The 22390-nt window shown below is 42.4% G+C and overlaps 1 protein-coding gene across 10 annotated transcripts in view; it reads right to left on the bottom strand.

The window, feature by feature from the left end:
- Positions 1-22390, bottom strand: part of CACNA1C (calcium voltage-gated channel subunit alpha1 C) — a 452768-nt gene that overhangs the window by 80464 nt on the left and 349914 nt on the right. For 8 of the 10 annotated variants that reach the window (XM_039708366.1, XM_039708364.1, XM_039708363.1 and 5 more), the window contains exons 14-21: positions 16877-17084; positions 16004-16124; positions 14081-14195; positions 12943-13063; positions 12746-12815; positions 6733-6865; positions 4981-5110; positions 1148-1207 (exon numbers count right to left, since the gene is read on the bottom strand). In XM_039708366.1, coding sequence (XP_039564300.1) covers positions 1148-1207; positions 4981-5110; positions 6733-6865; positions 12746-12815; positions 12943-13063; positions 14081-14195; positions 16004-16124; positions 16877-17084 — 958 coding nt within the window. Of the gene's footprint in view, positions 1-1147; positions 1208-1343; positions 1404-4980; positions 5111-6732; positions 6866-12745; positions 12816-12942; positions 13064-14080; positions 14196-16003; positions 16125-16876; positions 17085-22390 lie in introns of all 10 variants that reach the window. The other 2 variants (XM_039708369.1, XM_039708368.1) reach the window with 2 other exon arrangements.

Here is a 22390-nt window from a genome sequence, read left to right on the forward strand (position 1 = left end):
CAACCAGAATTAGTAATTGTGAGTCCCAACAGGTAACCTTTAGCTATCATTTCATTTTTAAACGTTGCTGTTGGGATATTTTCCTTTTCTTGACAGGCCTTTTGGATCTGCCATGTGATCTGTGCACATTCAGATTTATTGTGTAAACACAGATGCAAACTGCACACAGGCATAATGTGTACATCTCCCTGGAGAACATTACGGCTTTGGTAATTTTAAGTCATATCATAAAAAGCACGTTTCTCTATAAAAATATGCAGGGGCCACCCTGCTTGCCAGCCTTCCATATAGATACTGTTATTAGGGTCTTGAGCTGAAAATTTGAGCAACTCCAAGGCACTGCCTGCCAGCACTTAGGACTAAGCTTGCTGAGGAAAAAAAAACCCAGCTGCCAAGTGAACCTAGCATTTAGAAAGCCAGAACTTTGCTCAATTACTGTTATTTAAATTATTAGCCTACCAATTTGGGAAAATTAGAGTTAAGAACAAGGCAGCCTATTTTTATTTTCTTCCAAGCTAAAGCATTCTCCTGCTCATTCCCCTTGGTATAGAGCACGTTCCTGGGAAATGGGAAGCTGGGTTTTGATGCAGCAATTTTCATTGGCAGCCACTGTCCTTGGTGCCTTAGGGATTTGTACTCTGGGTTCTCTCTCTACACCTAAAAAGTGAGGTTTTGCACTGTGCTCCCTGCCTCCTACTTCGCTGTGCTCATAGGAGCCATCAGCCACCCTTTGGGCTGGTTTCTGCAGAATAGAGACCTTCTTTTTGGGTGTAGCCTGTATGAGAGGTGTGTGCATTCAGTTTCTTGCAGAGCAGAAAAATCGTGGTTTGGAAAGACTGGCTAGGGTAGAGGGACAAATTTATCAGGGGATAGCCTTTTTGTTTGTCCTCTCTTACATTTCCCAACATTGCACCCTTTCATTGCAATTAACCTAAAAAGCATTATTTTGCTATAGGCCCTCAAGTACAAGTTTGAATATCAAAATTTCCCAGGAGAATTTTAAAGCAACTACAGAAATGTCAAATGAAAAGAAAAACAACCCTTTGTGTAGAGTTAATAACGGGGTTAAAAAAGAAAAGAAAAAAAAAAGAGAGAGAAAGAAAGAGAAAGAAAAGAAGAAAACAAGGGTATTTCTCAGATTGGTTACCTTAAGAATAATTTCTAATGTAAAGATACTAGTGAAGACATAGTCTGCATTGCCTAGGATCTGAAAAATAAGCACAGTTGGGTTAGTGGTACTGAGCGTGACCCAGGAACAAACAGGCGTGTGTGTTAGCAACAGAGACTGGCAGAAAACTAGAAAGCTTGTGAACAATTAATGGTAGAGAAGATGGGCACTTTACCTTCAGAGCAATTTCAATGGTGAAAATGACAGTAAAAACTATATCAAAATAAAAGAGAATCTGTAAAAACAAAAGGGGATAGGAGTGGGGAGGGTAGGTCAGTGACTGGTCACTTGAGTGGGAAATCACAGTTAAAATCAAATACACGAGTTCTTTTCACAAGGGAATGAGGACAGCTCTATAGGGAATGGTTTTGGAACAACGTCCTGGTGAATGCAGTGAAGGTCCTGGCACAGAGGACAAGAAGCACATCACATGAAATCTTTCCTGAGTTACAATCCCATGAGCACTATAGAGGCAAAATAACTTTTTGGTTGCTGTAGGATTTTTTTTTTTAAATCTCATAAAGAACATTCAAGGGTTTTCCCAAATAACATTCCAAACTGAGAATACAAAGAATGCCTGGTCTCTCAGTGGAAGCATGAGAGAATCCTTCTTATTAACTTCCATTCAGTCTTGTCCTGTGCCTTTCTCAAAGGAAGGAAAGCAAACTGCAAAATCATACTCTAGCTATTTCTTTTCTCTGTTCTGAATTGCTCTGGATTAGGATGAATAACAAAGACTCTGCCAATTGAACAGAATCCCAGCCCTTGTGTTGCAACCATAATTTGGTCATTTGCTAAAGGTGCCTAACTTGGATCCTGCATCTTTCTATTTGCATCCTGAATAACCAGCCAGCTGAAATGCTCATCATTCCCAGGAACCTAGGGCTGGTGAGGGAGAAACCCCTGGCATTCACAGCAGACCACAAAAAGTGGTGTCACAGGAGGCAGTGAGAAATCTAGAAGTGTAAAGGGGCTTTCAAAGTAGCAGCATCAAGGACAGGAATGTCCTTCACTGCCAATATTTTGGCATCCCACAGTAAATGGGAACTTTCTCACTGATTTATGGGACCAGGATTGAACTCTCTTTGTTTCTAGTATATTTTAACATCTCAATTCTCTTTAGTGCTACCTACACTACAAATGTTGAATATCAGAAGTATCATGCCCATGGTTTACTGTGGTTTTACCATAATCATGTCTTAAACCAGAAGGCCAATATATGGAAGCTGTAGACAACTGATAATTTGTGAAATTTAGACCTTTGCTGCTAAAAGACTAATAAACATAAACTAGGAAACTGCCTGCTCCCACCCCACAGGGGTTTATTGTATCTCAGTGCCTGTATCCTCACTCAGATTTATAGATGGCTAAATTCTTACAGGTTGGTATGCAGAGGGGCAGCTACTGCCAATTCCAGGGTTATTTCACATTGCATTATTTAAGCACAATCCAAATCTGGATTGAGTTGCAGACACTGCGTGTCAAATGAGGGGGATGTATCACTTACTGCTACCATAGAACTCAAAATTCTTCAGGTCACTGCTGAATTTTTAATCCCAAATTCTTCTCAAGGCTGTGTTGGGCTCTATCAATTTTTGCAGCTTAGAGAATTAAGAAAGGGCCACTTCAAAGGGAGAGATCATGATTTTAACCTATATTAATTCACATACATTACAACTGGAAATATCCTTTTGCCTTGCTGCTTTGTAAGTCCTGACATCTGATTATTTTATCAATGGAAAAATTTTATAATCAATGGTCCAGATTCATTCACTCTCTAACTGCTTTGCATGGCTCCACCAACATAAAGAAGGTGCAAACTTGATTAAAGTGAACGATTAAGCTGTACCTGTTGCTGCTTTACCTCAACAGGGGTCTGCAAAGGATCTAGAACACACTGGTGAATGTGGCCCCAAAGGTGCAGCCAGCAAAGATGAAATCATGCCTAATGAAAATGTTCACTGCCCCACATGTGCAGGCAGTCCCATTTATCAGCTGGCATATTTGTTATTATCTAAAGATGAACTTGCTTTAGAACAAATTAAAAACAATGAGCACCTTGCCAAGGTGCTATCAGGAGAATATGGTGAGCACAGCCTTAGCACTTGCTTGGGCTTCAAGGGCTGTTTGGTCAGTCTGGGCTGGCACTTCCAAGCACTCTCTGCCTGAGCCCTGTGTGACACAAAAGGACACAGCCTGGCCCAGGAAAGAGCAGAGCCAAGCCTCTCCATTAGCTCTTTCCAGGCTCTCTGTCCCTGTCTTCCTGCTCTGGGTTGGTCTGTGCCAGCAGCATCCCCAGCCTGCACAGGTCCTGGAGCACAGCTCATGCTGAGTGAAGGCAGAGGCAGCTTTGCTTTCAGCTTGATTTCAGCTTGCTTTCTTCCTTTTCCTCCCAGGCCTCCGTGTGGGCACAGGGCAGGACAGGATCTCACTGTTCTACTGGCACAGTGCAAAGGCAGGTCACGTTTGCAACCCAAACATCTTGTCAGTGTCCCCTTTCATGGTACATTTTAAACATCTGTACCTGCAAAAGTGAAACACAGATTTTCATGCAACACCAGTGGCTTCACATACACAAAACAACGCCTTGCCTCAAACCTTCAGCTCTTTAATCCAGGACAACCAGCTCTGACTCTTTTTTTTTTCCATCTCATTTAAATCTCTCTGCTACAGACTCTGTAACAGTTTCTGTGGCATGTCAGGAGCCCATCTGCCAGCTGACATGCTGCAGCACTAATATATATTGGCATTCAGTTATCCCTACATGGTGTGCACCCTCATTTGTGCACAAGTGGGTAGTTGGTGGCACAGGTTGGATTACTTAGCATCCTCCTTCAGGACAAAATGCAAAGCCACTCTGAGATATGCTCAGGAATAGACTTCCATTAACACCTTCTCTGCATGCACATATGTGTTCAAATGCATGCTCAGGCCAGGATATTTCAGGGAGCATTAAATTAAGGTTGGATTATTAAACAAGAAAAAAAAGTCCCACTCTTCAATCCTAGCAAACTCTCCAGGCATCGAGGCACCAAAATGCCACTGCAGACACCAAAAATCAGAGGTCTTGCATATGTCTGCTGACCCCTCACTTCTGAAGTAACCCCTGACTAATGGAAACAAGCACTGGCAAAGTTAAAGGAGCACTGAACATTTCAAAAGGCAAACAAGAATGGTCAGGAAAGAGGGTGAGAATGTATCTCTGTGCTGAATGCTTTCCTCTTCTCTCCCCAGGCAGGTAAGGAGAGGAGCACAGCATATTTTTTGAGGGTTATCTCAAATTTAATGATAGCTTTGTGGCTTGTGTTCAAAAAGTCTGATTCTAACCATGATGACATCAATTTCCCCCAGAGTGACAGCATCAAACTCAAGAATGTTACTCCTGATTTACAGCAGTGTGAATAAAATGAAAATCAGGCCCTAGGCTTTTTAGTTTAAAAGACAGCATGTGGCAGCAGAACAACTATTCCAAAGGGAACCTGAAAATCCCTCAAAATTGAATTATTTGTGTCCCCAGTCAATGTTTTTACAGCTCATTTCTAGTACTTCAATCCCAGGGAACAATAATTTTGCTTCAGCCTCCTGTTCTTCCTTTCCCTACACACACTTCTGAAGTGAACCAGAGGCCAGATTCTGCACTGACTCATGTTTCCTGCAAAACCTAATGATTTCACACACAGCCTACAAAAGGCAGAAATCATGGGAGGCAGGCGCTCCCAAGCCTCTGATGCAGCCTTTTCTGCCTTTCAAATCATGATCTGCTTGTAGCACAGTTGCAATGGCCAGTGAGGGAAGGAGGATGTGCAGCATACTTGGTTCCTAAAGGAGAGGTGTCGCACGGGGTCCTCAGCTGCCAGGGAGATGCTGCTGAGCAAGATGAAAAATAGGATCAGGTTGGTGAAAATGTTATCATTAACGATTCGATGGCAGTGGACACGAAACCTGCAAGAGAGAGGAGAGGAGAGGCACAACTTTATCTCTCAAAGAACGGCAAGACCTGGGAAACATTTCCCCCCTCCTCTTCTGCCAGCAGAACTGGAGGATTGCCCTGCAGAGTATCTTCCCTCTGCCCCAGCACAGGGACAACGTGTGCAGGGTAATGCTGGGTCTCCACACAGGACTCACACTCCATGTGTTTGAATGGAGAACAATCCCTCCCTCCTGACAGAGCTTTTTGTGATTTCCATGTGGCCTGAAACCTGCCAGCCCAGAATCATATCCCTTGCTTTCATTTATGGAACCATTCCTGATTCATTCAGCAAGAAGGCAGCAGAAAAGGGCTTTAGGGTGCCAATGTCTTTCTGAGCTGGGACTGGAGTGTCACTTAACAGGAGCTGGGGGGGATCTACCTTGCTAACAGAGAACAGGCCAGGCCAAATGGATATAGGGCAGCAAAAGACTTCTGAGAGACATCATGCCATGCAGGTTGTATGTTAAATATAGGCCCACTTGGTGCTTTTAGTGGGAAACTAGAAGGTAAAGAAGGAGCAGTCTCCCAACAAACTTGCTAACTGGAGACCATTTTCCATGTGTTGGTAGCAGGATGTGAGGAGTTAAACCCCATAATAGCTGTGTGCATAATTCTACAGGCACTTCATTAATTTATTTAGCTCTACTCTTGGCTGTTAGGGCTCCAAGTCCCTATTACAGCAATTTTACAGTTGACTGCAGAGGTTAATTTAGTTCTCCAAATGACAGGGGGTGGGTGGCAAAGCTAGCATTACAGTCCATGGGCCCCAGTCATCCTCAGTTCCTCCCTGTTACACATACCCAAGGAGGAGTGGCACAAGCTCTGCTGGAACAAAAATGGCTCTGAATTCAGCGGTGCAGGAACAGCCCTGCCTTCCTCTGGGGCTGTGTTTGAAGGCTGAGTCCTTAGGAGGGACTCTGGAATACATGGTGCTGCACAGACCATTGGGCAGTGAGCTCACTGCTGCACCCTTGCAAAGATAAACTCACCTGTCCTAACAGCCCTCCACCCACAGGTCCTGCACATCTCTTTTGGAATGGCAGGAGTGACAACATGAGGCTGCACTGCAGGAGCCCATGGGTGAAGTGGAGAGAACTGTGCTCCCTAGGCTCCTCTCAGAGCTATGGGCTCTCCTCCCCCTCTCATTTCTTCCTTCAGCCTCATTCTTGATGTGCAGCAATGGGCAGAGACACATGAACTCCCTGCTGGGAGTGGATTTTGGGCAGCCCTTAGGACAGGAAGCTGCTATGTCCCACTTGATTGATTGCATGATGGCTCTCCTGCAGTTTGGACCTGAATGTGTCAGGAAATTCCAATTACTGACTCGCCTCTGTGTCCCTTATTTCTGAAGCTTTCATGATTTGTGTCTTCAATCAGCCTTGCACGTGCAATGAACTCCCATTTTATATTTTCACTGTACTCCCCACAGTTGTGGTTTCATAGGATTTCATGCCTTAAAGGAGAGGTGGGTCAAAGGAGATCTATGGTGTGAACTGCTGAGAGGGAGCTCTGCACCTCACAACTTTTGGGGCCCAATATGAAAGGGGTACCAGCCCTTCACCTCTTTCTCCTGGCTAACCAATCTCTTAAGTACCTGTTGCTAGGACTGAAGATGAAGAAAGCACTGGCATCAGGCATGGGCACAGCCTTTTCCTTGAGGTGCAGCTCAGACATCGGGCGAGGTCGAGGGCCAACAGGCATCTCCGGTTCTTCCTCATCTTCCTCTGCTGCAAGAAGCATTTTTGTCTTTTATCGCAAAGCACAACCCATTCCAAAGTGCTGAGGCATTTGTCTCTGTCATAACTAGAGCTAAAAACCATTAAAATAGGATGCTGAAGCCTTGAGTTTCCTTGCCCTTCCTTCCTTTGAGGCGGTGCCCTTTACCCAGCGCTCACCCTGGCAGACATGGGTCTCGTCTCTCTGAAAAACCATTAGTGCTGGTAAACCTACAACATTAGGCATTTGTCTCTGTCATAACTAGAGCTAAAAACCATTAAAATAGGATGCTGAAGCCTTGAGTTTCCTTGCCCTTCCTTCGAGGCGGTGCCCTTTACCCAGCGCTCACCCTGGCAGACATGGGTTTCGTCTCTCTGAAAAACCATTAGTGCTGGTAAACCTACATTCTCACAACACTCACAACACTCTCCTCAGATGCCTCACAGTTCCTGCTGCAAAAAAAAACAAACAGAAAGGTTTGCTTTCTATGGCTTTCCTAAGGTTTGTCTTCTAATGGTTCATTTGAATCTTCCTTGCTGAGGTCTAGATCTATTATTTGTTTTCTTATTTTCCATGGACACAGAAAATTAAAAATCGCCTTCCTCTTGCAGAAAGCTTTTGCATACTTGAGGACCACTATTGTGCCTCTGGGAGAATATCTTATTCCTAGAGCAAAACAGCAGCAGCTTTCCTGAGGTGCTGTGTTCCCCAGGTCTCTGATCACTATTGCTACTTGCTTCCAGATTGTCTGCAGGATTAACCTGCAGTTGAGGTTTCCCTGCTTCAGAGGAAAGCTAGATTACTTCTTATATCTTGTGATATTATCTTCCTGTTAAATGTCCTTCATGGAGACTTTTCATTATACTTTGGCATTAATTTGCCATCAGTGTCAGATATGCACAAAGCACAGATTATTTACCACAGAGCAGCAATCTGTCCTGTCACTTCCCCCTCTGCATTTCTGCTGCTGACTATTCCCAAAAGTGGCACTTAGACCTCATCCTTACTGAAGGGCATATTTTTTTCTTTTGACCAGTCCTCCAGTCTATCAAGATTGTTTTTCTTCTATTTGTGAACATCTCCATGGAGCTGCTGCTACATCTGGAACTGTGTCTGGATGAGCACATGTATGCCCCAGAATAAACAGTGAGCACATGCACATTGACTTACACTGATTAGAAATTCTTAAAATTGTCCCCTTTTATAATTTAGTGGGGGAGAGGTCAGAAACATGGGAATGAGGCTGAGACCCTTGAACACATTGACTTACACTGATTAGAAATTCTTAAAATTGTCCCCTTTTATAATTTAGTGGGGGAGAAGGTCAGAAAGATGGGAATGAGGCTGAGACCCTTCAACCTGTGTCATTCCAGGCAGAGCAGTGAGCACCCTCAAGATAGAAAATGCAGAGATGAAGGCTAAGTGGTACCTGAAAGAGAAGCTTCTGCCTTTGAGGACTTCTTCTACCTGCTGAAGGCAGATGTTGTTTTGTAAATGTCATGATAGGATTTTGTTGTTTTAAAGATCTCAATCCTCTCACTTAATCAGCAAGACAGGAAAAAAAAATCTTTAAGAAAGGAGCTTGACATGTTAGATACAACTGATTCATCTTCCAGGCACTGCAAAGGAGGATACTCTAATTAAAAGGTTCATCTTGAGTCCATAAAGGGAGATAAGCTCCAGGAATGGTGTTCCTTTAGGGTGAGATACTGTACTTGATCTGGTTACAGGACACATCAGAAAGAACAGATGAATCAGCACAGATCCTGATCTAGATATCAGAGCGAGGAGAAAAGTGCTCTTTTTGAAGGCATGCCATTATTACATGTAAATAGGATTCTTTCTTTACACTTCCAGTACCAAGAGTTCAACTCAAATTCGCTTGATAGATCTTTGCATAAATGTTTGAGCTGGTACATAGAGTTTGTACTTTTTAAGTCAGTCTATTTTTTAACAGCTCCATTTTATGTGTAATATACTTCATAATACTCTTTCTACAGGCTTTATTAGTTAAAGAAACATCTTTCAGAAGTACTTTTTTACAGAGGACCTGTAAAATAGGTGTTAAGGTTAATGTGCAGGTTTATGTATATAACCATACTTTGCACGTGTACCTTTTATCTACAGGCTTCAGAGGAGGCTGACAAAGAGTGAGGTAAGCAAATTCTTCTTGAACAGGCCAGAAAACCAATGGGATCATGTGGAATATTTGAAACTTATACTTAAGAAGAGTATTCTGGGTCCCTGCTCTGCGCCTTCAATGTGAGATCATTCTTCTTTTATTACTCAGAGGAATGCTTAAAATACACTTTTAAATGGGCATGGAGCATTGCCTCTGGAAAAATAGACCCTCAGCAGAAGGATCAGCCCCATGAAGGCCATAAAGAACATTGTTCCTCTCCTCTTTTTCTCGTGTCTGCCATACAGCAAGAAATATAAATTAATGACTCTGGGAACCAAATACTTTCAGCCTGAAAAACACATTCAGTTCCTCAGCCATAGATAAAGAGCAATGTTCTACTTTTCACTTGGAGTCTGGAGCACAGAAGAAATGAAACATTGAGGGCCAAATTCACAAAGAATAATGTGATTATGCCTCATCCCAGGTCACTGTCCACGCTATCTACCTCCATATAGAAGCAGCACAGCTGCTCACATTTGTAGAAGCAAATGTTCTTTGGCTGTGGAGACAAGCACAAACAGGCTACAGTGCAACATCAGTGAGAAATTCGATGATGTGGAGGTTTTTTTTACTGTACAAAGACCAGAACTCTCGTATAAGGACATTATTTTGCTTCAAGCTCCCATGAATCATCCCAAGCTTTTACCTTCATCTGACATTCCGAATTCTTTGTCTATTTCTGTACTAGACTGCAAGGCTAGCTCCCTGTCCTCCTGTAATAAACATATCATCATAATAATCCTTCTAGTGTACACAAATCTCTGGGAGAACTAGTCTGTCCTTCCAAAAAAGAGACCAGGTGACCTGGGGAGCTGCAACCATTCTGGGGCTGAGGAGCAGCACTGTGCAGCAAGCAAAATCAGGAGAGGCTATTGAGAAAACTGGTTTAAGGAGCAGAAACAAATCAGAGAATGAGCAAGGTAAGTTAGGAAAGCACCTATGTTGTTGGAAAAAACAAATGAAGTGAGCAGTTCAAATGGTTTCTGAGCACCGAATCTTCAGTCTTCACAAAGAATTGATAATAATTCAGGGAACAGGTCTGGTTAGAAATGGCATTGAGGCCACACAATGGCAAGTGAGCAAGATGGTGTCCCTTTGCATTTCTAATAGGAGACAGGAGAAGACCTGATAATCCATTTTAGAATTTTAGTTGTGTTGAAAAGTATGTTAAGACAGGGATTGGCACCCTGAGGCAGGCATTAAAAGTCTTTTCAGTTGATTTTCTGCACTCTAATTCTATGCATGGCAAAAAGAAAAAAAAAGAAAAAAGAAAAGAAGTAGATGTGGTGTTTTGCTCTATTTCTCATTTGTAAGCTACTCTTTCTAAGCTGTCTACAGAAAGTAAATAAATCCCAATTCTATTAGCAGTAGACTTAAAACTGACATTCAGATGACTGTTATTTCCCTTGAAAAAAATGTAATTTTCTGCAAATCCAAACCAGCTGAGAAACAGAAACAAAACTGTATCAAGCTGTTTTAATTTGTGCTTCTTACTAAAGACTCCACAATCCCCGTAGCAACTGGGGATGTGTGTCCAGTAAGTACCTGGCTCTACAGAGGTGATGGAAAGATGAAATCCAGAGTGACCTGCCTCAGGCAGTGTTAAAATAGTATTGCACGAAGTTAGAACCACACTCTACTCCTGATAAATTTGCTATAAATATGGAAGAATACAAGTACAGCATATGTGAGGACTTCTTGTTCTGAATATCAAATGCAATGAACAGTTTTCCATTTTGCTTGTCTGAAGCTCTTGTCCATTTACTCAAAATGAACTCTTGTGTTCTTTTTTACCCTATCAAATCAACATATTATCAGACATTTATTTATTAGGAATCACTAAATAGAAGAGAAAGTGTTCTGTAGCCTGTTATAGCCTGTTACATAATCACAGAAACACAGAAGAGGAGAGCAGGGAAGGATCACAAAAAGCCCTCTGGTTCATGCCTCTGCCAAGCCAGGTTCAATTAATTATTGTATCTAAGCCTTTTCTGGGATACATTTTTCTGACTTGTCCTTAACAACATTCAGTGGTGCTGGGCTTCCACAACCATCTCTGTGAACTTTTACAGCCTCACCATTAGAAAATTCTCTCTGCTGTGAATCCTATTAAATCTGTTGCTTCATAATGGACATAATTCTCCTCCTATCTGTAGAAGGTTTTTTATGAATTTGAAGATGTTTCCCCTGCCTTTCCTAAGTCAAATGAGCAAATTTTATCCAATCTTAGTGCTTGCTACCTACTAGCATTGTTTTCACCATTCTCTTCTATACTCCTAATTCAGCCCCACTTCTCTTAACCAGAGCACCCAAAAAGAGACATGATATTCCAGATTCTAGAGATCTTATCAATGATAAACACAATAAAACAATTGCTTTGCCCTGATTAGCTTCCATTGACCAGTTAAAACAAACTCATAACTGGACAAAAGGCTCATTCTTTGTATTATAAATCTCATTACTTGCATTTCAAAGACAGCAAACTGTTGCTGACATCTGTTGAGCTTTGGTCATAAGATTCAGATCCTTTTCTCAAGGACTGTTACCTAACTAGCTGTCACCCAAGATCCTTTATTTGTGAATTGTTTATTCCTGTCTATGCGTAGAGCCTGGCACTTTCAATTTTATTTAGACCATTTATCCAGGACCTCAGGAGCTCTTTGAATTCTAATGCTGCCCTCCAGCACGCTTCTTGTCCTTCCTAGCTTCATGTCATCTACAAATGTAATAAGCATATTGCCTCTTCCATCATTCAGGTCATTAACAATGAACTGAGCTGAACTCCAGACAGGCTTTTGGGTTGTACAAACTCACTTGGGCCATCACTACCCTCCCCATAAAGGGTCTGACCATTTCTTTCACCATCATCTAGACCATATTTTTCTAGTAAGCATATGAGAACTGTAAGAGATGGTCAGAAGGCTTAGCAAAGTTAAAGAATATGACATCTAATTATTTTCTCCTGTCTACAAGTGTTTTCAGCCCCTTTCAGAAGAGAATAAGGGTGGCTTGATGTGATTTGCTCTTGGCAAATCTGTGTTGGCTGCTGATCATCTCCTTATCTTGTGGTCATATAGTTTATTCCTTTGTTCCAGCACTTTTCCAAGAATGGAAGTTGAACTGACTAGCTCCAATCCCCCCCCCCCATTCGGGGTCTCTTGAACACTTCTTCAGGTTCTGAGATTTCCTCAACCAATCTTTTCAAGTATCTGAGAATGAAGTTAATTAGGCCCACCTGACTTGAAAACCAACCTAACTAATGCTACAGCTTGTTTCTTGCATCTCTAGTCTGAGATCTTATGCCTTTAGAGTTATGCTGTGTCACGTTGTCCTTTTTGATTAGAAAACAGTGCAAAAAGGCATTCAGCACTTTCCCTTTCATGACTTTCTGTTGTGAGACTCCCCTGACCACTGAGTACTGATAAAGCACTCTGAAAACAGTGTCATATATATATTTTCAAACAGGTTTTTACATGATTTGATTCTCTGTAAAGCTATGTATTTTCCAATAAAGAGCTTTAAAGGGAACCAAATCAAATCAGACTGATCAGTATAGGGACTTCAAAGGGCCACGTGCAGACCTGTGCAAGGACACCATCCTGTCCCATCATGAAAGCATTTCCAGCAGACCTGCTGCCACCATTTGGCTTTGTGTGCATTAGCACCTGGAGCTTTGTTGAGTGAGGGATACAAGGAAGGAGATGTGTACCTGGTGCTTCTGTTGTGGGATAAGGGCTCTTTTCTTCATTTTCATTGGGCTGATAATCATCCACGTTGATCTGACAGAAATGGAAGGAGAAGCATCAAAGCTTTTATCAGACAAGGCAGACAGTTTTCATTCCCTTAGAAACCCAAGCTGTTCATGCCATCCCTGCACAGAGAGTGCTGGCTGCCAGTAGATCTTACCTTGGTAGCAGGTGGGGACTCTCCATCAGCAGTGATCGATTTCAGCTCAATTTTCTCCTCCTTTGTCTCTTCCTCCACAGCTGTTTTTTCCATCTCCTGTTTCTTTTCGGGACTAGCAGTCCTATCAATTTTACAAGATAAAAAACGAAGAGTTACAAAGGTGGAAAGTTGCTTCCCTTTCAGGAACTTCATGTAGTACAGCACACACCATGAGAACAATCAGCTGGCTGGCATCCCCATTCTGAGCTCAGCTTCCATACCAGTGGCTCCACCTTGTCCTCATCTGCAGGCAAAGGCAGAGGCTCTGATCTATTTTTATATATAGTGCCCCTTATTTTGTAGCTTTCTCAATGGCATGTGTTTGTGTGTGTGTTTGTGAAAATGCATATTTCAGGTCTGTCAGCTGAGATCCCTTTGTTCACCCAATGACAAAGTCATGGACCATTTTCAACCCATATCTTGTGAGCTTCCAACTGGATTGTCTACAAAAGTTTTGCCCCTCACTGCTCTCCCCAGAGAGAGGGAAATCTGCTGAGCTGCATGCAGGATGAAGCAGAAAGAGCTGCACAGGAGATCCCCTCCAAGCAGCCTGGAAGACAGTGAATAGGAATAACCACTAAGGAGAGGCTTCCCTGCTGTTGGCAGCTGGGAATGACAGAGAAGCTCCTCATCCAGCTTGTGCCCCTTAAGTGTCTGCAGAAACACTAAAAGAACTGGCAAGGGAAGAACAGCATGTGGCATCAAAAGAAAAAGAAGCTGCTAAATCTCATAGTGGGAATGACAGAAAATATGCCTCGTGGCCTAAAGCAATGAGAAGATAGTAGGGAGATTCAAATGGGATTGACACCATTTCACACTCATTCTCTGCTGGTGCTCTGAAAGCTCATCAGTAACCCAGACTTCCTTTCCTCTACTCACACCACTGCAACTGGGGGGTCTCCTAGTTCACACTTTCTTGTTGGAGTTCCTATGCATAACTCCAAATAGAATAACATTAATCACATAAATAATCTATACACATATAGAAATTATATATATTACATATACACACATGTATGTATAGGCTTCATATTCATGTATATCCAGCTGTGTGTAATTACAGGAATGTGTGCAGATAGATGTATTCAAATGGATTTACCTAGCTAGCTTTTTCCTTTCTTTTTCTTCTTCCTCCTCTTTCTGTGCAGATGTTAAACTCTCAGCATCAGCAAGGTTGTCCACAGCAATGGCCAAAAATACATTCAGCAGGATATCTGTTTGTATGCCACTTAAAGAAAACAGGCTTTGAAAACTGCAGAAAAAGATTATACCAAAGGTTTCTTAATTGAATATTTTTAGCAACCTGTCATCAGATCTCTTGGATTTTCCAAACTTTAATTTCACACAACTGCATACCCATCATGCACAAACCTACACCTTCCTTCCACACAGATAACACACTTTGTGGGTTTTCAAAATTTCACAACAGAATGGCTGATGAAAAACAGCAGATTTACAAATTTACATTTTACTTTCCAGTTTCCCAAGAGTGTCTCCCTTTGTGCAGAGGATCTCACTGAACATAAAAGGAGTATGGAATGCTTTGCATCTTTTGACAGTTTAGGTTGCAGGAGTGGATTTTATGGACAGCAAGCATAGTACTGTGGTGAGCATTTCTGAGGTTAATTTAGTCTGGACAGTGAAGGGTTGAGCTGACAACTCTGCCATCTCCTAGCAGAGAGTCCATGCATGGCCAGTCATGCCCATGTAGCTGAAGGGCAAGGAATAACAGCTGCTTTCTTGTCTTACCAGTTCAGATCTTGTGTTACAAATCTGACCAGAAGGTTGTTTTATACATTTCTTGAGAGTAGATCTTATTATACAATGATAACTTTTAAGCAAACCCTGGTTTCAAGGCTTAGTCTGGAAACACAGACATCCCCCCCCTCCCTGGGCTCCAAGGTCTAAAGGCTCCAAAGTCAGCCAGCATTGTAGAGTTGGCTCACATTTTCACAAGGAGATCCAAGTTGTAGCTTTTTTTTTAAGCTGTCAGCCAGATTGCCTACCTTGACCTTCAGACAAGTGGAATTGCACCACCTCACTTTGAAGTGAGGGCATGCAGGTCAACCAAAATGTCAAATAAGAGGGTTTGAGAGATCTGAATTATGGGCACAGGCCAGAAGAGCTGGGCTGGGTCTATAAGGTGGCTTTATAGAAGCATCAGTATAAAAGGAAATGTCACCTCTGACACAGGAGGGCCATTTATTAGGGAAGCAGAAACTAAACATGGACAAATCTGGAGCAAACTGAGATAGGGAACAGAATGGCAGCTCTATGTTATATGCAAATTCCTGTGAAGAGGCATGCTCAGCACAATCCTGCAATGTGCTTTGTGCCTCCTGGGGTGAGTACAGTGCCCTCACTTCACCTTAAAACCAGACAGAACTGAAGTTATTCAAGACCAGCCCAGGCTGGAAGATAACAGAGCGCAACATTTTCTGTTTGAAGAACACACAGATTGCAGGGACTGAAATGGAACACAGGTCCTGTTAGTGTATACATGAATTAATACATGATCTCACATAAATCAATTATGTCAAACATATGTTACTCCTACTACAGCATTTGTATATAGCATATTGCAGATTATACATATTTTTATTCCACATAAGGCTTGGATGGAAGCACATGGAATATATTACTAAAAAAGTCATTAAAGTAAAAAAAAAAAAGCAGTAAGTACAGTAGGAACACCTAAAGATTAGTTTGTAGAGAAGGCAGGAAAGAAAAACCTATGAAAGAATTAAAGGGAATGAAAAATAAAAACACTAAACATGTAAAGGTACTAAATAAAAGCTAGTATGTGGAACTGGCATTTAGCTGGCTCTTACAACAGTGTATATGCCTTAGCACCAGCTAAAACAAAATGAACTTTTTAAACTTTTGGCAGTGTAATACTAAAATTCAGACCTAGGGAAAAGGCAAAAACGTGAGGCATGAATTCACTATTTTCTGACATAACAAAGTAAATAGTGGTTTTAATTCATCCCCTCTTGCGGAAAAGAGTAGCATCAAAGGATACAGTTTCCACAGATGAAGAGGATGATGAAGTAAATACAGACCAACATTCCTGGAAAAGAGGGGCCGCCATAAGCCATGATCCCATCATACATCACCGAATTCCAGTCCTCCCCAGTCAGGATCTAAATGACACATTCCCACCAATAAGGGATACAGTGTTAGACCACACAGAGAATTTGAAAACCCCATTAACACAAAGATACCCACTGTCCTAGAGAACACCCCCTCCCCCAGCATGGACTGATGGAGACTCTGGCAGTGTCCATCTAGAGCATGAAAAAACCCAAAAAACAAACAAAAAAAAAACAAACCAAAGAACAAAGAAAATGCAAAGAAGGCCTGTGCTCAAAGTGTGAAAAAGCCCCAAACAGTGTCTTCTTGATGGCTGAAGGCAATGGCTCTCCTACAAATCCATTCAAGTATCCCCATGGTTCCGAGCATTTCCCTCCCACGCCTGTTGTTTCAGGCAGGCTGCACATCCTGTGGCACTGCCCTCAGCACAGCCCTCCAGGCCATTTCCCTTCTCTCATCTCAGTGAAATCATGATCCTGGTGCTCTTGGTGGGTCACTCCCAAAGCTGCAGAGGGCTTTAAGGCCATGGCATTACTGCTGTGAGCAGGTGTTTGTTCCCCAGAGCAGGGCTGGGCTTTGGCAGCGATACTGCCCTGAGACGTGCCAATGGCCATTCCTTGCAACACACAGGGGTTTTATCTTTGGTTCCTACTTTGGGAGGGAATACCCTGTGCTGGCAGCAGCACCAGGCACTCTGCTCCTGGAGCTGTCAGGTCCAGCCCCACCTTGGGGACTGTCAGGACCTGTCTTGCCCCATGAAGACACAACGTGTTGGCCCCACGGGAAGCACTTGTGCCCTTACCTGAAACACAGTCAGGAGGGACTGAGGGAAGTTGTCAAATGTACTCCTCCTGGTCTGCATCTCATCAAAGTTAAACTTGCCCCCAAAGAGCTGCATCCCCAGGAGTGAGAAGATGATGATGAAGAGGAAGAGAAGCAGCAACAGGGAGGCAATGGAGCGGACTGAATTCAGGAGTGAAGCCACAAGATTACTCAGGGAGTTCCAATATCTGGGAGAGAAAATAGAAGCAGTTAAAATTCCTTCAATTTGAGACAGGTGCTCGTGGACTGCACAGGATATTGGTTCAGGCTGCCTTCTGTGTAAAGCAGGCATTTCCAAACACCCTGTTAAGCAGTGAATCATTGATGTGCCTTCCTAAGATAACGAGACCTACTGCAGCTAATGAGTAATTTTACTACCACACGTGTACATATACAATTCCCTCCACCCCCCACTCCACACACACACCCAGAAGGTTATTACAGCACTCTCCATCTAAGGCTCTGCACATCTTCTATCAATATACAGTGATTAGTTCTTGCTGCTTCAGTGAGTTACATTCTAACCAACCTCATTACAACACTCACAGATGTTGTGGCAGCCAGAATACCTCACTCCAGAGAATGGCCTGTAATAACCAGCAAGAACAGATGGGAAAACTGTTTGGATGTAAATACAAACTTCCCCAAAATGTGGAGTGTGTGCTTGGGTTCGCTCACAGAGAGGTTGCTGAGCTCTCTGGGACTGGGAGGAATGAGAAAGATGTCAATGGACCCTAAAGCAAACTCCAGATCTACATTCATTTGGAAAAGCATAACATCACTTGGTTTTCTGATTTATTTTTACTCCTTCAAACAGGCTGCAGAACATTTTCAAATGGCTCCATTCAAGAGACAGGATGGTTAAGACCTTTACTCCCAGTGTATTCAGGCTTGTGCCCAGTTCAGACTCATGTATGATGCAGGGAGAGGATCTTCTTGCCCTTGTGGTTCCACTTTAGGGTGCAGAGAAATGTCAGCAGCATGTGAGTTTGCATTCTTTGTCAGCCTGCAGAGTAGTCACAAGCTAGAAAGAGGCTTTAGAAAACAATTCTAAAGAATTCACCACATCACTCATGAAGCAACTTCCACTTTGGTTTTGCATCTGCTCAGTCACTCCTAATCTACTGCTTAGCTGGTCATGAGCTCTTCTCTTTTGTGCTTTGAGGCTGGCAGAGCTTTCAGCCTGGGCTGAGGATTAGCTGTCATTCTCCAGTCACCTCATTTTGATGCACATTATTACCAAAGCTTCAACATCTTTCACAGGTTACCAAGCCTGCAATGTTTGCCTGGGCTCTTCCTTCTGCCTGGGCTGCCACCATGCCTTGGGTCCACCAAGACCTTCTAGTCCCTTCTCCCACGGGAAACAAAAAGTTCCAGGTAAAAAGGATGGCAGGCTGGTGCTCTCCCTCTTCTGTGGAAGCCTTATCCTTCAAATCATCATTTTTTTAAATTATCCTCGTTAGAGACAAGGGTTCTTAAAATCCTGGTTAAATTAATATTTTTTAAATATTGATCTAAAAAGAATACTTTTCTTGTCCTGTGGAAGGCAGGACTGCCTGAGCAGCCCAATCACTTCAGGAGGATTAGCAATCTGATCTGCAGAGGGACATCACCGTGTCCTCTCAAGTTCAGCAGCAGGTTCACCTCCAAGGACTGAGCTTCAAAGAGAGCTGTGATGCTTTCCCTCCAGCCCAGCTTCAGCACTTCAGAGAAAACTAGGATGCTTTAAAGTTTAACTGCAATTAAAGAGATGAGCAATGAAAAACTACAGAGCAAAGGTAAGGGCATGGAAGCTGTGGGCTCAGTGCCACCAAATATCCACACGGAATGTGCAATGTAACAGCTCCCTGTGCTTGCAGTTATGCTCACAGCTCACATACTTTCACACTTTGGAAAGAAGGGAAAGTGACACAAGAGAAGGGAAAAAATCATTCTGATGAAAGTCAAATGAATTCAGCATCCTTAAAGCAGAGGTTGATGGGCTCCAGAATATCTCCAAGTCCCCCAATGTCAGCCAGGACACACATTTTCTAGGTCTTCTAGCAATGCCCTTAAGCAGTAAAGTTGTCACAAATCTGAACAGTCCCAGTGACTCAGTTTAAGCTTAAAGGCCTTGCTATCTCAGCTCACAACTGTGCAGACTTCCATCAGCTCTGCATTTCTTACAAATGGCTCAATACCTGGCATTCAGATTCTTATAGAACTATCAAGCTTCAAGCAATTAATTGAGATGGCCTGGTATTAAGATTAGTGCTGTTTTATCTGAGTACTAGTGCTAGCTAGAAAAACAGTACCACTAGAAAAGTTAATAAAACAATCAGGGGGGAAAAAAGGGGGAAAAGGAGAGGGTAAGAAATGCTTGACAGATTAGGATGTGAAAATAACAATAGTCTTATCTCAGGGTCCTAGAAGCCTGACCTGAGGTTACCATCTGTCCCATTTGGTGGTTGCAGAACTAACATGAACTCCCTCAAAGTGAGATCTGGGATTACTCAGTGCAACACAAGGGTTTCATGTCAGCAATGGCTGAAGCCCAGAAAAAGAAGGGTCTCCCTACTTCATCCCCTCTAGCTATCACCTTACTACAAAGGAAAATCAACACTGGATGCTGGAGGGAATAGGAGGGTTTGGACCAGGCAGCTTTTAGTGGGAAGCATGAGAGAAAGCAGCGCTGCTGCCTCAGATTTTTGGGGAAATGGATGTGCCTCTGAACAGCCCCCACTGCAGATCCTGGGCCCTCGAGGGTACCAGGGAACGAGGATCTGCAAACCCCCAGGTGAGCTGGGCCTGGTTGTGATCCTGTTCAAAGTGGAGGAATGATGCAGAGAAGTCAAGTGGTTTGTTCAACACCTCACACAACAATCAATTGCAGAACTGGATTAGAACTTAACCTGCTCTGCTCTCTTCCCTGCCCTCTCTCTCCATTGCCTTCCCCTACAGCTTTATGATCCCATCTCTGGCAATCACAGATGCAGGGTTTAAAACAACAGCAACAGCTGGCAGACTCATTATTGGAAAGCTTCCCACCCTGTTCATCCAATATAAAACCACTTTGACAGTGATTTTTGACAGAAAGTACAAAAAATGGGGCACCCTCTCTCTCCTCCCTACAAATAACAGTGAATTACCTAGTGGCAGGATTAGGTATAAAACATCAAATTTCTGTATGCTGTCACAAGTGATATAATTTATATTTTGAATACAAAGGACTATAATACATATAAAGCACTAAAGGATTATTCATAATGAGAAAATAATCCGTCTTCTCATAGCAAAGTGAGGTGTTCTACACAGCACTTTAAAAATTAGGGAGAATAAAACAGATTACATTGTCTGCTTGCCTACTGTATGTGTAATTTTGGAAGAAATGTTTGGTCTTGAAATTCTAAATGATGTTTCTAAAATGATGCATTGTTCATCAGATGGCACCTTCATTTGCTTCTGTTCCATTATGGAGCTATATTTGTGTTTCTTGTAGAATTGTATCACCTTGATGACCCAGAATTTGTTTGTGCCTGGTGTTTACCATGGAAAATCTATGCAGATATATAAATAGGCTACCTTCTGATGTAGTCTCACCAGGGTAATTTTCCTGCTTTGTACCTTTTTAATATCCTAGATTATCACTATTCTCACTTCCACTGTAGGTTCCCACATGGTCATGAATGTATGTTTGATATAAACCAAATAATTCTATAATTATTATTTGATATAAACCAATAATAAGTCTATATAATTGTTTGATATAAAACAAATAATTATATAGTTCCTTCTGCCCCTCCCAGCTTTCCAGAAAGATTTCTGAATTATCATTGCACTCAGGTGGGGTATTCCACCAATGCTGATAATGTCATTTATAAATCCTCATTGTATTTAGAGCTGAGTGAACAATAGAAAAATGTGCAATTTACTAGAGAAGGTAAAAGTTTGGCTTTAATGCCAAAGTATTCTATCCTGCAGTAAGGACAATAGTGAACAATAGAAAAATGTAATTTATTAGAGAAAATAAAAGTTTGGATTTAATACCAAAGTATTCTGTCCTGCAGTAAGGCATGAGTAAGCCTAAAATACTGCTTTGGAGGCTCATGTTAGGGCCTTCCACATGAGGGTGAACTTCACCCACAGAGTGAAGAATTATGAAGAAAATTATGAATAATTACAAAACATATAAATTTGAAGCTGCTGCAGCCTACTTGTCAATCTTGTAGGAACAGGAAAGAAAGAAAGAAAAATCTGATTAATACATTATGCATCATGAGTTCTTCCTTAGCTCTGTGCTTTACACACAGACCCATGCACAAATTGCAGGAGACATATTCCAGGTAACACTTTTTCCAGGCAAAATTGTATTTTAATTGTGCTGCAGAGTGAAGGTAAATGTAACCAGTCCTACTGCTGATTGGTTCCAACATCACATTTCTGCCAGAAGTTTTAGGAATATATGAGTACTCCACCAGCTCAGGCTTTCTCAAGTTTTAATGATATTCTCTCAGTGTTTGCCTTTCTACTAGAAAATTCTCTTAGCTAGCTTATATATTTCATGTAGGAGTGGAGACATGCCTTGAAAAAACAATGACCTCTCCAGGATGCTATGTTGGAGCTCATGCTTTTATAGCTATTGGTATGTTGCCCTGGGTGTATCTGATTACCCAGTGCCTGAAACAGCTACTGCTTTCCTCAGAAACCAGGCCTGGGACTTGGTAATGGGTACATCCAGGAAAAACAATCCCCAGACCAGAGATCCCCACTACTTCTGACACAGCAAAGATGCCTTTCTTGCTGGAAACTCTTGTTTCTCCTCTCTGAGAGGGAATGCTCCCCTCTGGAAGGTTTTTCCCTCTTCTATGATCACACATCCAAACAGACCATGATTCCCCCCACTTTTGGAACAGCTGTAGGCTTGCTTTGGCCTCGCTCTCTGAGACTGTGAACCAATTTTCTGTCTCTGTCATCTGACCCTGAGATCCATCCATCCTGCCAGAGATCTGAGGCTCAGAAGCTTTAAGGACAAATCTTGTGTGATGCACAAGTCCAAGTCTGTTGTTTTTTTTCTGCCTCTCAGCCATCTTGACTATCTTCCAGTTTTGGACTTGTTTTTCTCATGTGCTGTGTTTTCTATCTCAAATTTGTCAGAAATTTCCACTGGTGGGGAGGGGGGAGTGTTACAGGAATTGTAGGGACATTTTTATGGCTGAGCAGGCAGAAAAAGAACTCTTTCACCACCTCAGTCAAGCTTTTTGTAGGTCTGGCTGGTGCCCACATGGGAAAAGGCAGACCTTGTGCTACCTGGGGCAAGAGCTTGGACAGATTTGTTGCAAGAGCTCTGGCTAAGTTTGGAGCTGATGTCTCCTACAAAATCTGAAAAATCCCTGCCAAACCAAGCTGATATTTTGGAGGTACCTGGCTCAGCAAGCATTGACTGTTTAATAGCTATCACCGTGCCTTTATGGAGGGGGAGAGGGGAAAGAATTAAAAGGGAAAAGAGGAGATATTG

This window comes from Passer montanus, unplaced genomic scaffold (genome assembly GCF_014805655.1).
Source record: "Passer montanus isolate IOZ18808 unplaced genomic scaffold, ASM1480565v1 scaffold20, whole genome shotgun sequence".
NCBI classification, from domain to species: Eukaryota; Metazoa; Chordata; class Aves; order Passeriformes; family Passeridae; genus Passer; species Passer montanus.